General features: G+C 41.8%; 1 protein-coding gene across 2 annotated transcripts in view; it reads left to right on the top strand.

The window, feature by feature from the left end:
* Positions 1-2,012, top strand: part of vps41 (VPS41 subunit of HOPS complex) — a 181,061-nt gene extending 179,049 nt beyond the window's left edge. For both annotated transcript variants that reach the window (XM_067980957.1, XM_067980963.1), the window contains exon 29: positions 1,796-2,012. In XM_067980957.1, coding sequence (XP_067837058.1) covers positions 1,796-1,855 — 60 coding nt within the window. In that variant the 3' untranslated portion in view covers positions 1,856-2,012. The remainder of the gene's footprint in view (positions 1-1,795) is intronic.
* The last annotated feature ends 14,514 nt before the right edge of the window (positions 2,013-16,526 follow it).

Raw genomic sequence — 16,526 nt, 5'->3', positions numbered from 1 at the left:
ATTCCATAGCATAGGGCAGAGACACCTGAAGGCACGGCCGCCAAAGGTGGGGCAAAGGAAATCGGGGATGGACAAGAGGCAAGAATTGGAGGAACGCAGAGTTCTCGGACGGTTGTAGGGCCGTGATTTGAATATAAGGATGAGAATTTTAAATTCAAGGCATTGCTGGACCGGGAGCCAAGGTAGGTCAGCGAGGACAGGGTGAACGGGACTTAGTGCGAGTTCAGATGCGGGCAGCAGAGTTTTGGATGAGCTGAGGTTTCCAGAGAGTGGAAGATGGGAGGCCATCCAGGAAAGCATTGGAATAGTTGAGTCTAGAGGATGAGAGTTTCAGCAGCAGATGGACTGAGGCAAGGGCAGAGAAGAGCGGTATTACGGAGGTGAAAGTAGGCGATCTTTGTGATGGAAGAATATGGGTTCGGAAGCTCAGCTCAGTACAGGAGCAGGGATGTCTTACTGCAGTTATACAGGGCCTTGGTGAGACCACATCTGGAGTATTGTGTGCAGTTTTGGTCTCCTTATCTGAGAAAGGATGTCCTTGCAATGGAGGGAGCGCAACAAAGGTTTACCAGACTGATTCCTGAGATGGCAGGACTGACGTATGAGGAGAAATTGGGTCAACCAGGCCTATATTCACTAGAGTTTAGAAGAATGAGAGGTGATCTCATTGAAACATATAAAATTCTAACAGGACTAGACAGACTAGATGCAGGGAGGATGTTCCCGATGGCTGGGGAGTCCAGAACCAGGGGTCACTGCCACAGGATACGGGGTATGCCATTTAGAACCGAGATGAGGAGAAATTTCTTCACTCAGGGTGGTGAACCAGTGGAATTCTCTACCACAGAAGGCAGTGGAGGCCAAGTCATTAGATGTATTCAAGGAGATAGATATATTTCTTAATGCTAAAGGGATCAAGGGATATGGGGAAAAAGCGGGAACAGGGTACTGAGTTAGACGATCAGCCATGGTCATTTTGAATGGCGGAGCAGGCCCGAAGGGCCGAACGCCCTACTCTTGCTCCTATTTTCTATGTTTCATGGTCAAATAGGATGCCGATGTTGCGAACAATCTGATACAGCCTCAGACAGTGGCCAGGGAGGGGGATGGAATCAGTGACTAGAGAACAGAGTTTGTGGTGGGGGCCGAAGACAATGGATTCAGTCTTCCCAATGTTTAATTGGAGGAATATTATATTGCAAAAATATTACAGAAAGCACTCAAGCCCCATGAAACAAGCTCCTTATAGCGGAGTCACTTTCGCAAGCAGCTCTGTGTGCTTGCAGTTTCTTGCACTGTATGGTAAGGACACCCCGTTTGAAGTGTGGAGTAGCTTCCTTGGACATAGGGAAAACATACTGGGTCACAAAACATGTCAAGCACAAGCCCATACTTCAACTGAAGCTGTTTTGGGGACATTTACCAGCACTCTGGATCTCCTATAGAAAATATGATAAACGGTCCAAATTTCTAAAAAAATAAAAATCACAATTTTAGCACCAAATCTTTTTGTTACGGATCTTTCTACTCCTCTATTCTAAATATCTTTGACGTGTGGAACTGCTTGTAACATAAGTACAAGCAAATAATAAACTAGGGGATCCTGCAGTGAGCTAAGTAATTAATGAGCTTTAATCCCCTCCTCCACAAAAGCTTATCCAAAAGTCACAGTAATGGTTACAAATTTCAGTAATGTTTCTAGTCTTTTGGTATCTAAGCTTTAAAAAAAATGGTATTTTAGCCACTTCCTTTTGGGAGCAATATTGATTAACATCTGTTAATTTTTCTTAAACAGTTCTGTAACATCTGCAGCGCAAAACGTCGAGGACCCGCCGGTGGACTGAGTGAGGTTTAAAAAACAAAATGAATTTGACCGAGGACCACAAATTTAAAGGCCGAATCGTTGTAAAATAGGTTGTTTTCCGTCAAATATTGGCTTGCTTCTTCAAAGCTTGTTCTTGTATGAGTGTCAAATGTTAACTCTTAATAAAGGTTCTTTTAAAATCGTCCAACTTGTGGAGAAACCACTTACTGAACTGCACGTGACTATACCTAAATGCGGTAAGCGGGTGGGCGTCTGCTCCCATGAACTCTGGCGGTGTTTGTTTGTCTTTTATGCAATGGCATTGACCTCTTCGCAGGTAGATACGATTTGCAGAATAGTCGTAGTGCTTGCCGAAGTTACTACTACTACTACTACAACTACAACAACATCTTGTGTTTATATGGAGCCTTTAACGTAGTAAAACGTCCCAAGGCACTTCACAGGAACGTTATCAAACAAAATTTGACACAGCCACATCGAGATATTATAACAGGTGATGAAAAGTTGGGTCAAAGAGGTAGGTTTTAAGGAGCGTCTTAAAGGAGGAGGAAGAGGTGGAGAGGTGGAGAGGTTTAGAGAGGGAATTCCAGAGCTTAGGGCCTAGGCAGCTGAAGGCACGGCTGCCAATGGTGGAGCGATTAGGGATGTGCAAGAGGCAAGAATTGGAGGAGTGCAGAGATCTTGGAGGTTTGTAGGGCTGGAGGAAGTTAGAGAGATAGGGAGGAGCGAGGCCGTGGAGGGATTTGAAAACAAAGATGAGAATTTTAAAATCGAGGCGTTCCTGGACCGGGAGCCAATGTAGGTCAGCGAGCACAGGGGTGATGGGAGAACGGGACTTGGTGCGAGTTAGGATATGGGCAGCAGAGCTTTGGATGAGCTCAAGTTTATGGAGGGTGGAAGATGGGAGGCCAGCCAGGAGCACATTGGAATAGTCGAGTCTGGAGCTAACAAAGGCATGGATGAGGGTTTCAGCAGCAGATGAACTGAGGCAGGGGCGGAGACGGGCGATGTTGTGGAGGTGGAAGTCGGCAGTCTTGGTGACGAAGTGGCTATGTGGTCGGTAGCTCATCTCAGGGTTGAATAGGACGCCAAGATTGTGAACGGCCTGGTTCAGCCTCAGACAGTGGCCAAGGAGAGGGATGGAGTCGGTGGCTAGGGAATAGAGTTTGCGGCGGGGACCAAAGACAATGGCTTCGGTCTTCCCAGTATTTAGTTGGAGGAAATTTTTGCTCATCCAGTACTGGATGTCAGACAAGCAATGTGACAAATGAGAGACAGTGGAGGGGTCGAGAGAGCTGGGAGTGAGGTAGAGCTGGGTGCCGTCAGTGTTCGTGTAGAACCTGATGTGTTTTCAGACGATGTCGCCAATGGGCATCAGAAATAGGCAAGGGGCCTACGTAAGATTTGTTTGCCTTTAGATTACTGTTCTGAATAAACCTGAGCACCTGATTTACTCTGAGCTACCATGCAGAAGAGGTAAATGCGTATGAAATATCCTCTGATAAATACTTGTTCCATACATGGACTGACGATGGTTATTTCTTTGTTTGGCCTAATCTAATGAAGCACAGGTCGGTCTTCATCATGTTGCAGCACACGCTGAATCTTTCTCTGTATATTTAGCCTTAGGTATATTGTGCAATTCCCAGCAACCTGGATGTAAATGTGCCCAAAAATTAAAAATATGCATCTTTATGTCCTGGTCACACAAAATACAGTGAATTTTGACTATCTGTTTTCTGCCACTTTAAATACACGGCTGATTAAATTGAAGTGCTAGTGGTGTGCCTCTCTCCATCCGACTGAGCATGGAGGAAAGGACCTGCACATTTTTTTACGAATAACTGGAGCATGCCAGTGCGTGGAATGCATGTCGACTGCAATACCGGCTGGTTACTCTCATCAGCCAACATCTTCCTGCACTACAAGTGTTGGTGAGCCAGAAAAATAGTGATTGAAAGAGCTAGCACAGCATTAAAAACTTAACAATTCAATAAATGGGACTGACACGCCACACAGACAAAGCAAAGGTTTTTTTTGTGAAATTAACACATTTTACGGTACTAGTAACTCTCATTGTTTCTCTCCCTAGTCCTCCCATTCTCCGTGTCCTGGTCTTGTAAGCCTGATTGTGCACAATCTTCAGGCTTGTCCTAATGCAGATCTATACCTATCACCACTCCAGAACTTTTGAAAATAATTAATGCAACTTATTTTGGGCTGTCAATTAACTGCAGTTAACGTCTGTGATTAAACCTTAATTTTTTTTGGCAATTAATGTTTTTAACGCATTAATCGTGGAAGTTATGGAAATAATACCGGGTTTAAAATTAAAGGGCACCAATTTTCAATGCTTAATTTTCAAACATCATGCAGGGATAGGCAGAGACTTCAGTCCTTGTCTATGTACCAGAAATGAGGGTTTTAGGCACAGGAGTCATACTCTTACAAGTTTATTAAGGGTTAAAGGAAGTACTCACAGACCCTGCAATACATGGCAATGCTTTGCTGTAGAAGATCACATGTTACAGTTGTTTAGCTCAATTTCCTAGATCTCTTCTGTTTCAACTTCTACCCTCGTGTTACAATCTCGCCCCATTTTATATCTTTCTAACTACATACACTGCACCAGCTTGTATCCGTCTTTATCAAGATGTCACAGGCTCTTGAAACATCTAACATCTGTGGTCCCAGAGCCTAGCAGGCGCAGCTGGTGTTTAGGTTAAGCAATGCATAGAATGTATCTATTATGGTTATATCACAGATAAATTAGTCTCTAAGCATGCATGAATTCTGAGAAAGTTCAAATCTAATTGTAATCAATTTGTTGTTTAACCTCGATCATTCTGCTCGTGACCTCTGTGAAGACTGCCACTGTCAGCAAAGTTCTACAGGTTTTTAATCTTTGGGCTTAAAACAAAATGGATTCCTCACTTGCTCTCCATCCCTTAACACGTCACCAAACCTTCCTCGTGTGTTTTCAAATTAAAAGTAAAAATTATTTCAGTTTACCTGGCGATGAATCCTCTGGTGCCTATCCTTGTCGCTCCTACTTCCCAGCTGCCCAACCTCTACTGGTAGGGAGTGTAGGAAGAGGTGATGAGAAAAAAATAAAGGAGGCTCAGTCAGGGAGAAATGGTGGTTTCCACTTGATGTTGATGGCTGGGGGGAGGGATGTGACTGAGCAGGGCAGAGAGCCATCCTTAATAGGAAAGAGAGCTACAAATAAAAGTACACAATAGGGCTGACAAGTGAATTTTAAAAAATTAATTGTGGTTAACGCGGACCAATATTCAACAGAATGCAATCGACAGGAAAAGAAAGGTAAACTGAAGCATTATGGAGCGAAGCACTAAATGCAAAAGACATGTGAATGGGAACTTTATACTTAAAAACTTTCTCAGATGGTTCTTTTAGAGGAGGGGTGTGTTCTTATAATCTACTTCTTAAATTAATAGGGCTCGCAACATTGAATGTCAGATGTCATAGATTTATTAAGTGTATGTTTAATTATTGTATGCTTAACAGCTAGTACTTACAACAAAACCTTCTGAGTTCTGAGCTCAGTATACAGGTTGATCAGACTTTAATCGAATTCTAAAGTATCTGTTCCAACACTCACTTTCTCTTCCCTTGTTCTCACCCTTTCTACATGACAATTCGCATGTCTCATATATATCATTCAACACCGATTTGATTATGTTCTATCCTTGCAGACACAGATCCATAATTCCCTTAACTTGACTACACTCCGTAACTTTCCAGATCCAGGCTAAAGTCTTTTTCAGGCAAGTGCTTATCTTCAAGGCCTCCCTTCTAATGAATGAACAAATGAAGCTTTTCTGCCTGTCCTGTGTCTGACTTCTAACCATTTTAAGATACTGCGATTTTAGAATCATACTTCCTACTTTGTTATCTTATCGCTTGTTTCACTCTTGTTACTATTCTACTATAATTATAATTATTATAATTACTTCTAATTATAAATTTGGACCATTCCATACCGATCTCCTACTTCTGAAAAGAATGATGTAGTCATAAATGTTCCCTTCGGCAGAGCATGTTATCAACTAATTAAAGTTCTTTGCAGTATGCACTGGAATGTCTTTTAATTAGGTTTATTGTCTAAATTGACCAATATTTTAATATGGATATCTGCTGTTAATCTGCATTCCAGTATCTCAGAAGTACATCTAGTCTGTTGTACCACCTGTGTGTTAAACATCACCAGTTCTCAGAATACACTTTCTGATGGTTCTTCTGCTACAGGTGACAATAACCCAACAGCAAATGAAACCTGCCAGGTCTTTGTAGAAATTCAGGATTGCTGCAAGCACATGCATCAAGCTTATTGCGATAATATAACGCTACTGCAAAGCGGATAGTTACCAACTTCAGACCCGTTAACATTGTAAGCGATACAGGACTAAGAGTTGTTATTCAAATAGCATCTTCCAGTCGGTCGTATACCTCACCTTCTAGAGGAACCATACCATTCTGGTAAATCTCCTCTGCACCGTCTCCAAGGCCTTGATCTCCTTCCTAAAGTGCGGTGCCCAGAATTGGATACATCACTCCAGCTGAGGCGTAACCAGTGTTTTATAAAGGTTTCTTGCTTTTGTGGTCTATGCCTCTATTTCTAATGCCACAGATCCCATATGCTTTTTTAACAGCCTTCTCAACTTGCTTGCCACCTTCAAAGATTTGTGTATGTGCACCCCCAGGTCTCTCTGTTCCTGCACCCCCTTTAAAATGTACCATTTAGTTTATATTGCCTCTCCTCATCCTTCCAAAATGCATCACCTCACACTTCTCTGCATTAAATTTCCCCTGCCATGTGCCTCCCCATTTCACTGTCTATGTCTTCCTGAAGTCTGCTACTATTCTCCTCACTGTTTACTACATTTACAAGTTTTGTGTCATCTGCACACTTTTAAATTATGTTTCCTATAACCCAATCCAGATAATTAATACATATCAAAAATAGCTTTGGCCCTAATACCGACCCCTGGGGGACACCACTGTACACTTTCCTCCAGTCTGACAAACAACCGTTCACCACCACTCTCTGCTTTCTGTCTCTTAGCCAATTTTCTATCCACACTGCCACCGCCCCTTTAATCCCATGGGCTTCAATTTTGCTAACAAGTCTATTATGTGGTACTTTATTGAAGGCCTTCTGAAAGTCCATATACACAACATCAACTGCACTACCTTAATCATCCCTCTCTGTTATTTCATCTAAGAACTCAATGAAGTTTGTCAGACACGATTTGCCTTTAGTTACTGGATTTATCCCTCTCCCCTTTTTTGGATGGCTGTAATATTTGCAACCCTCCAGTCTTCTGCCATCACTCCCACAAGCAGGATTGAAGCATTGTGGCTAGAGCCTCTGCTATTTTCACCCTTCCCTCAGCGGACAAAGGAAGCTAACACATTAGTTCAATGACAATAAAAAAATGTTTTAAATGATTTCTCTGAGAGAAATTTAATCGCTTGTTCTTGGACTGGAATATTATCAGTCAATGAGTGTTGTCCAGATGATTGCCCATAAGGAGGCAAAATCTGAGTGTGACTTGAGCGAGGTTGGTGAGGTTCACCACCCCCCTCCCCCCCCTTCTTTACCGAAAGAAGAAAACTTTTTCACACCACCGTTCTGCTGATTGCAGAGTGCCGTAGGGGGTCGAGCACAGGCCTCTTCTCCAGCCTCTCAGGGAATGAAGAAAAGAAAAATCAAAATGGAGAAGCTTTATATATAAATTTTGTTGTTGTGATGTCGGTTCTGGTCCGAGGTGGTTTGAGACCCAAGATCCATGAGCCTTTGATGAGCGTCTGCCTTTGATGTGGATAGAAGTGAGAGGATCCTATGTCATATTTTTAGAGTTTGATAAATTATCGAATCTCCACTTGTGCGTTCTCTACTTGCCTTCGGCTTTACTGGTGCATTTTGATGTGTATGAAGAAGAATGTCTTTTATGTACAGAATTCAGTGTGCATTTTGCATTCTGCATCTTTTGACAAGCATTTACCTCTTGAGACCACACAGGAGGTAAAACCAAGTCTATCAAACAAAGCAAGACTTTTCAGAAATAAGACTCCAGCCGTACTGGGTCCACCAGTTCCTCAGGGTGGTTTCCAGTGAGGCAGACAGAAAACTGTTTACTACCAGCAAACAGAACAATGCCCGAATCATTCGTATCACCTACCTTTAGAAAAGAAAGCTTCTGTTTTGTTGTATGGCTATTTAACTTAGAGTTAGTACTCCTGTACTTTCAACAATTGAGGTTATATTGTGTTATGTTGGTCACTAGAGTTGTATCAATTTAACTCTGGAAATTGAGTTTTGCTGTGGTGCTCATGACCATTTTGATAATTTTGTCACAATATGCTGTATATAGTAGAAAATTGTCTTTATTTAGAAGAACACAATGTGCTATATCAAGTCCTTGATGTTCCCCAGGAAAGATGATGGTTAATTGGCAAGTCTGATCAGTATTGAGATATATTTTTAAGAATCTCATACTTGCTACAATCTTTTATGTAAGTCAAAGTAAGAGCCTCAACATTATAAATTGACTTTAGAGTAATTAACTTTAGACACAAATCATTGTTCCCTATAGGACTAGTAACTGGTGTGAGGCCATCAAATCCCCAGTTGCTCATTAAAAGAAACTGACTGATATGATTATATTGCCATGTAAAGATGCATGGAATCTAATAAACCAGAGGATTGGATACATTATAAATACAAGAAAAAGCAGGTTAAAAGTAATGAGAAGCCAAGAGAAAGATGACTCTTCAGAACATCTCCAATAATCATAAAGCATTTTCTGAATGTACACACAGTAAAAAGATGAAATGAAGAATAGTTTTGCTTTAAAATGATAATGGAAGGTTTTAATCCAGGGACAAAGAAATAGCAGAGTTATTAAACTGTCATCCCTCCTCCGTCTTCAGCCGGAAAGAGGAAGGGAACATCAAATATTAGATTTTCAGCAGTGACAGGATGTAGATAGTATCAAAATAATGAAAGATATATAGTTATAAAAAGGTCAGATGCTCTTAAAACAGACAGAATATCTGGTCCAGGCAAATTGCACCCATGCATCTCAAGGGAGACAGGGATTGAAATTAGTGAAAATTCAAATCACAAAGGATTCCGTTAACCAAATTGGAGAGAGAGATCCTTCAAGATTCAGAAGTGTCTAACATAATTTTGTTATTTTAAAAAGGGTCATTGGGACATACTTGGAAACCTTAGTAAGCTTATCATCAGGTGTTGGGAAAGTCTTTGCAATTATCTTGAAATCTGGTGAGTGGACATTAGAGATGTCTAATTTGTTGAATGTTGAGCATGGGTTCAGGAAAGGCAGCTGGAGTTTTGTTTTAAAGATATTGCTGATGGTGGACATGGGGATTGCTGTTTTATGGTGTTTACACGTGTATCCTCAGCAAACTGATAATAAGGTTTCACAACTAATGGCTACAGTAAGGAGTCATTTCAAGAGAAGCACTAGTCAGCATATCTTCAAAAAGATATGGGTGGATCGATGCAGAGAAGAATGAATAGGATAATTCCGAAACTTAGAACTCTAAATTCTAAGGACAGACTGAGAAAAATTAACTTGTTTTCATTGGAGTAAAGATTGAGAGACAACATGATTAAAGCATTTAAAATGATGAAGGGAATGAATTGACCTCAGTTGTAGTTGTGAGACTACCGATGATAGATTTAAAAATAGCCAAACCACACGAGGCTAGTGATTTGTAGAATTATTTTGTTCTCATATTGATTGATGTGTGGAATGGACACCCTTTGGAGTCATTTAGCATTAACTCACTGAGCTCCTTTCGAAAGAAGTTGAATTATTATCTACAGGAAATGCAATTGAAGGCTAGAAGGGTAAATTAGGTCAAGTTGAATGAAATAGATAGGGAACATTATGCTATGTTATTCAGTACATGACAAAAGTATGTGGAGGAAGTTCTTCATTTTGGATTTGAGAAGATTGTGGAGTCGTCCATTGCCCAGATTGCTTCACTCATGAATGGCTGGTTGTCTGTACTGCAAACTGTGGTGGAATATGTGTCAACTTCAGTGAGCCCTCAATGGTGCAGGTGATGTGCACAATGGGAACACCTCCTATGAATGCTCATACTGCTGTTACAGGGATCTTGGATGACAACCTCAATCTCTGCTGCATCAGTATCTTGAAAAAGAGATGTGGACAACCTTGAGCCAGGAACTCACGGGCTTCATAGATGCCCGCAGTTCTGCTCTCACACAGATCAGTTGACATCTCAAGGAAAGGCTCAATTGCACGGTTGTATGTAGTTGGCAAGGATCAGGTGATTGGCCCAATCCTCCTGATCCTTGCCAACTACATACGACCCCGCATAAACTTCAGCTCATTCCAAAACCCTGCTGCTCGTATCCTAACTCGCACCAAGTCCCGTTCATCCATCACCCCTATTCTTGCTGACCTGTATTGGCACCAGGTCGACCGACACGTCCATTTTAAAATTCTCATCCTCATGCTCAAATCCTTCACGGCCTCACCCCATCATATCTCTGTAATCTCCCGCAGCCCTACAACCCTCTGAAAATCTGCAATCCTCCAACATTCACAGCCTCTCTGCTTAGCCTCAGCCTCGGTCCCCCAAGGCACTGCTCCTCAAGTTGTTTCCACATAGCTGTGGCTGGGATGATAGACCCAATGTATTGTGTACCAGTGGGACCTCCCTATGCTTTATCTGCCACCTTATGGCCCTTTCCTGTTCTAACGCATCCTGCTCACCCAATTGAAGAATTCCAAATATGCTAAGGCATGGCAGTGTTCTGTAGCAGAAAGCAGCCTACAGCTTCTGCTGCAACCCCAGTTTTAAATAAAGTTTGGATCAACTGCAAGTGTGAAGTGGGAATTCTGCAAAATGGTGTGAGTGGGATTTAAAAGCCAATTATGCCATCATTATTGAGCTCAGCAAGGCGAGCGCATAAATTCAGCACTATAACGCTTACAAACCACTTCATCATAACAGCAATTATGTAGTGTATGATGATAATTGATTTAATGTGTGTTGTTCTGCATTCCCAAAAAATACTGCTAACTAGTGCAAGTGTTATGGTAACACCAATAATAATGTCTAGGCTTAGATCTTTTACATGACTGGGCCAGTAAGTGGCAGATACAGTTCAATATGCATGTGTAAAATATGGGAGCATGTTAAATGGAACAGTGGTACACAGTGCTGATCAGGAAAGAAACCTAGTAATTTTCATACATATATAAAAGAATGAAGCCTCAGTAGAGTGCTTAGTTGCAGTAAAAAAAAATCAAATAAGATTGCATTTGTGGAGCGCAAATCAAACATACTTGTTGTATAAAGCGTTAGTTGCACCCCATGTGTGGAATATTCTGTGCTAACCTAACTACAAAGAAGGTTTTGTCCTTGTGAGGGTGCAGAGTGAGCAACAGAATTGATTCCAGGACTCAAGAATCTGTGGAAAGGCTAAGGAAGTTGGGCTGTTTTCTTTTGGAAAGAGAAGAATTTGAGGTAACCTAATTGAAGTTTTCAAAATTATAAAACAAATTGACCAAGTTGATCTGGTTAAATTGTTCACTGTGGTGCAGGCTCAAATGCCAGGGGAGACAGTTTAAAAAATTAGGAAGTTAGGAGTAAGAAGGGAAGTCAGAGGAACTATTTCACCCAAGGGCAATAGAGTTGTGAAATAAGTTACCAAGGAAGGCCATTGAAATGGATAGTATAAATAGATTGACGAGGCAACTAAATGTGTTTCTGCAGAGAAGGGATTGAGGGACATGGGGAGAAGATGGGAGATGAAGTTGATCTATTGGGCTCGTTGAGCCGAATGGTTCCTCCCAGCTCCTAAAAATTATGTTCTTATGATAGCACATGCTAAATGTGTTTAGTGGAACGAAGACAACAAGAAATAGACAAGAAAAGACAACAAGAAATAGGAAGAAAACCAGTAACTATTTTTGCTATGCTTGCTGAAAACAGTGGAAATCATGGGTAAAATTAGCCTGTAAATTTAGTCTGGCCTTTATCTGGGTGCAGCTCAGTTAAGGTGTGCACCGAAAGAGGTGAGAAATCTTGAGCAGCAGCAGCTCACCTGCATCTGCAGCTCTGTTCAAATCAACTCTCACTCCGCTGATGGGAGTGTTTCTTGATTTCTCTCTCTGCTTCCACTGCAAGTTGCCCTGAGTCATACCCAATCCCTCTTCCTCAAAGAATCATTTTTGTACCCTCTGGTTAGAGAGTTTAAGTTCTCCTTTCGGCCCAAATTGTTGCCATTATCTACCCCTTACCCGGAAAGATCAGCAACAACTTCAAAATTACACCATCTCAGTGCTCAGTGCCCTTTCTTATGGTGGAGCTTCACATACTTTTAAAAGTGTTAAACTAGCCAAGAAGTCTTCTATCTAAAATATGTCACAAGTTTCAGCAAACAAGATTGGTCAAGCAAAGATTTAATTAATCTGAAGAGAAAACTAAAGAAAAGGACAAACGAGGTTGGTATAAATGTAGATGATTGAATAATTCTCATTAAATGTAGATATTTATGCTTAGTAGTTATTTTTATCATTACTAATAATGCAGTGTTTTCATGGTGCTAACTTGTAAGCTGGTCCATGCCATTGAGGCCTTTGGTTTCTGTCTTTGCCCTTTCGTAATCTGAATTTTGCCAATAATATAAATTATTAACTGTGTTGAATAAAATGCATCGGTATCCCACCCATTTTTAATCAGTTCTAATTTTAATGAGCCTTTGTTTACCAGAACACAATGAGAACCAAATCCTGTCAGATTTCCCTCATTTTAATGACAGGGACATGAGGAAGTCTTGAAGAGTACATCCAAGGTCTCACAGGATTACAGACCATCAGATAACCAATATAATTGACAGCAGGCATCAGGGGCCTGGCAGATTATCTGCGTAGCGACTAGACTGGCAGAAAGCCCAGAACAAAGACTGACGTGTTGGGTCATCGCTTGTGATGAGCTACAAAAGACCACATTTGCAGGCATGAATAAATTCACATTCTCCTTTTGTGCGTACAAATATCAGAATGAAAATCATTCTACGAACAGTTGGATTTAAGTATTACTGTTATGTTGCTATGCACTTAGTGAAATGTTCCAAGATTCTATACGGCAGAAGGGCATGAAGGTTATCCGCACGAAGTCCCACTCTTCCATCACTCCTGTCCTTGCTGACCTACATTGGCTCCCAATCCCTTACTGCCTCAAATTTAAAATTATCATCATCATGATTAAATCGTTTCATAGCATCGCTTCACCCTATCTCTGTAACCTTCTCAAGCCCTACAACTCCCTCTCCTAAACATGCCATTCCTTCAATTCTGGCCTCTTGTGCATCCCCTCCTCCTTTCGCCCCACCATTGATGGCCAGACCTTCAACTGACTAGGCCTCATGCTCTGCAATCCCTTCCCTAAACCTCTCCGCCTTCAAGACTCTCCTTAAAACCTACCTCTTTGACCAAGCTTTTGGGCACCTTACTAATACCTCCTTCATTAGCTCGGCATCCATTTTAAAAAAATTTCCCTCTGTGATGCACCTTGGGACACTTTTCTACATTAAAGGCACTATATAAATGCAAGTTGTTGTCATCAGATGCAGATAAACAGTGGGTCCTTACCATGGGCAATTCAGAGTACTAAAGGCCCATTCTGCAAATAAGAGCTATCCTGCACTTTTTAGAAGAAAAGGTCAATAATTTGAAAACCAGAATGTTGTAAAATGACAAACTCAAAGTCTAATGAGGTATTTAAACTTTGCTGACAAGTTGATTCTTGCACCAAATGGCACAGCCTTCACATGAATAGTGAGGTTGGTCACAGGAAGGGAAATGGCCAAGTTTACTTTATCCACATCAGGCAGCTTGGTATTCAGGTTACTTCAGCAACTCTTCCATCTGGTATGGATATATAGAAGGAATGGAAAAGAGTTGGAAGCAGCTCTTTTGAAGTATGGGATAACTTGTCATTGGAGCGCTTGTGGATAATTTTAACGTAACTCGCCCACGGGAAACTGACCAAATCGGATCAGCCGTCCGTTTTACACCCCGCCCTAAAGGCTGTTGTTGACTAAAAAGAGGAGGCCGTACACCAAACAGAACAATCATGGAGAGTAGATGAGGTACAGCTATTTGCAGGCAGTGGGAGCAGAATGAGATGCATGGTTTGGGAAGGAAATTGGTGTTAACCAGATGATAGTAACAAGTAGTTAGCTGTCGAGGGTAATGCAGCTTCTGGGGAAGGTTTCCTCTGTGTTTTATGTGTCGCAAAATTGTAAATGTGCTCTTTACAAACGGATTTCCAGTTTCATTACATAAAATGCCCAGAGGAAATCTTACTCTCCAGTCATGTCCCAGCAGTGAAATCATTCTCATCCACTTTAAGTTTGAAACCAGACCAAAATGTTCGGGCAAAATTTTCTCTCTGCTGGTAGTAAGCATCCTATGAAAAAATATTTTACGCAATCTAATTCCTTAGGTGTGAATCCACTGCAAAAAACTATCCATAAATGTGCACAATGCAAGTACTAAATTGGCAAGAGTCCATAAGGATGTTTGCTGTGGGGAAATTAAAGGCAGCTGTTGTTCTGAAATTGTGACTAAGGTGGCGCAAAGAGAGAGCTTTACTTTGCTTCTGACCTGTGCTGTATCCTGACCTCAGTGTTTGATGTTGGCAATGGATGCCCAATGTGCATCCTTTCTTAATCAAAAAAAGCTTAATGCACAGTATAATATGGTGATTATCTTGTGACAAAGTCACTGACGTTGGATAAAATGTTGCTGGCGTTTGCAGACTCTGAGGTGTCTTGCAGGCCCAAATGTATAACCTGGCCACACTCTCCATGCACGATAGATTGATTGGATGTTGGCCTTGATGATCCAATTTGTGCTTTTCTCTCGATTCTCTTTTTAGCTAGATAGGAATATAGGAACATAGGAACAAGAGTAGGCCATTCAGCCCCTCATGCCTGCTCCCCCATTTGATAAGATCATGGCTGATCTGTGATCTAACTCCATTTACCTGCCTTTGGCCCATATCCCTTAATACCTTTGGTTGCCAAAAAGCAATCTATCTCACATTTAAATTTAGCAATTGAGCTAGTATCAATTGCTGTTTGCAGAAGAGAGTTCAAACTTCTACCACCCTTTGTGTGTAGAAATGTTTTCTAATCTCACTCCTGAAAGGTCTGGCTCTAATTTTTAGACTGTGCCCCTACTCCTAGAATCCCCAACCAGCAGAAATAGTTTCTCTCTATCCACCCTATCTGTTCCCCTTAATATCTTATAAACTTCGATCAGATCACCCCATAACCTTCGAAACTCTAGAGAATACAATCCCAATTTGTCTAATCTCTCCTCGTAACTTAATCCTTGAAGTGCGGGTATCATTCTAGTAAACCTACGCCGCACTCCCTCCAAGGCCAATATGTCCTTCCGAAGGTGCGGTGCCCAGAACTGCTCACAGTACTCCGGGTGCAGTTGAACCAGGGTTTTGTATAGCTGCAGCATATCTTCTGCCCCCTTGTACTCTAGTCCTCCAGATATAAAGGCCAGCATTCCATTAGCCTTATTGATTATTTTCTGCACCTGTTCATGACACTTCAATGATCTATGTACCTGTACCCCTAAGTCCCTTTGGACATCCACTGTTTTTAACTTTTTACCATTTAGAAAGTACCCTGTTCTATCCTTTTTTGATGTGGAGATGCCGATGATGGACTGGGGTTGACAAATGTAAAGAATCTTACAACACCAGGATATAGTCCAACAATTTTATTTGAAGATCACAAGCTTTCGGAGATTATCTCCTTCATCAGGTGAGTGTGGGATTCCTTGAACGTTTCGCATTTATAGTCAGAGAACAATACCAGGTGATTACAGATAATCTTTCCAACTGCCCGTTGTCAAGGCAATCAAAGTGTTCAGACAGAGAGGTGTTACCTACAGGACCACCGAATATACAAACGGCCATAACAAAAGACAGACAGAGAGAGAGAGACGGAGAAACATCCGAAAGGAAGAGAAAGACAGAGAATGACCCGTTGTATTAAAAACAGATAACTTTTATTCGCTGGTGGGGTTACGTGTCGCGTGACATGAACCCAAGATCCCGGTTGAGGCCGTCCTCATGGGTGCGGAACTTGACTATCAATTTCTGCTCGACGATTTTGCGTTGTCGTGTGTCTCGAAGGCCGCCTTGGAGAACGCTTACCCGAAGATCGGTGGCTGAATGTCCTTGACTGCTGAAGTGTTCCCCGACTGGGAGGGAACCCTCCTGTCTGGCGATTGTTGCAAAGTGTCCACATGGTCTCGCCAATGTACTATGCTCCGGGGCATCCTTTCCTGCAACGTATGAGGTAGACAACGTTGGCCGAGTCACAGGAGTATGTACCTGGTGGGTGGTGTCCTCTTGTGTGATGGTGGTATCTGTGTCGATGATCTGGCATGTCTTGCAGAGGTTACCGTGGCAGGGTTGTGTGGTGTCGTGGACGCTGTTCTCCTGAAAGCTGGGTAATTTGCTGCGAACGATGGTCTGTTTGAGGTTGGGTGGCTGTTTGAAGGCGAGTAGTGGAGGTGTGGGGATGGCCATAGCGAGGTGTTCTTCGTCGTCGATGACATTTTGAAGGCTGCGGAGAACA

The sequence above is a fragment of the Heptranchias perlo genome, chromosome 3 (assembly GCF_035084215.1).
Source record: "Heptranchias perlo isolate sHepPer1 chromosome 3, sHepPer1.hap1, whole genome shotgun sequence".
Lineage (NCBI taxonomy): Eukaryota > Metazoa > Chordata > Chondrichthyes > Hexanchiformes > Hexanchidae > Heptranchias > Heptranchias perlo.
The sequence above is the reverse complement of the archived record's forward strand: the minus strand, read 5'-3'. Positions and strand labels throughout refer to the sequence as shown.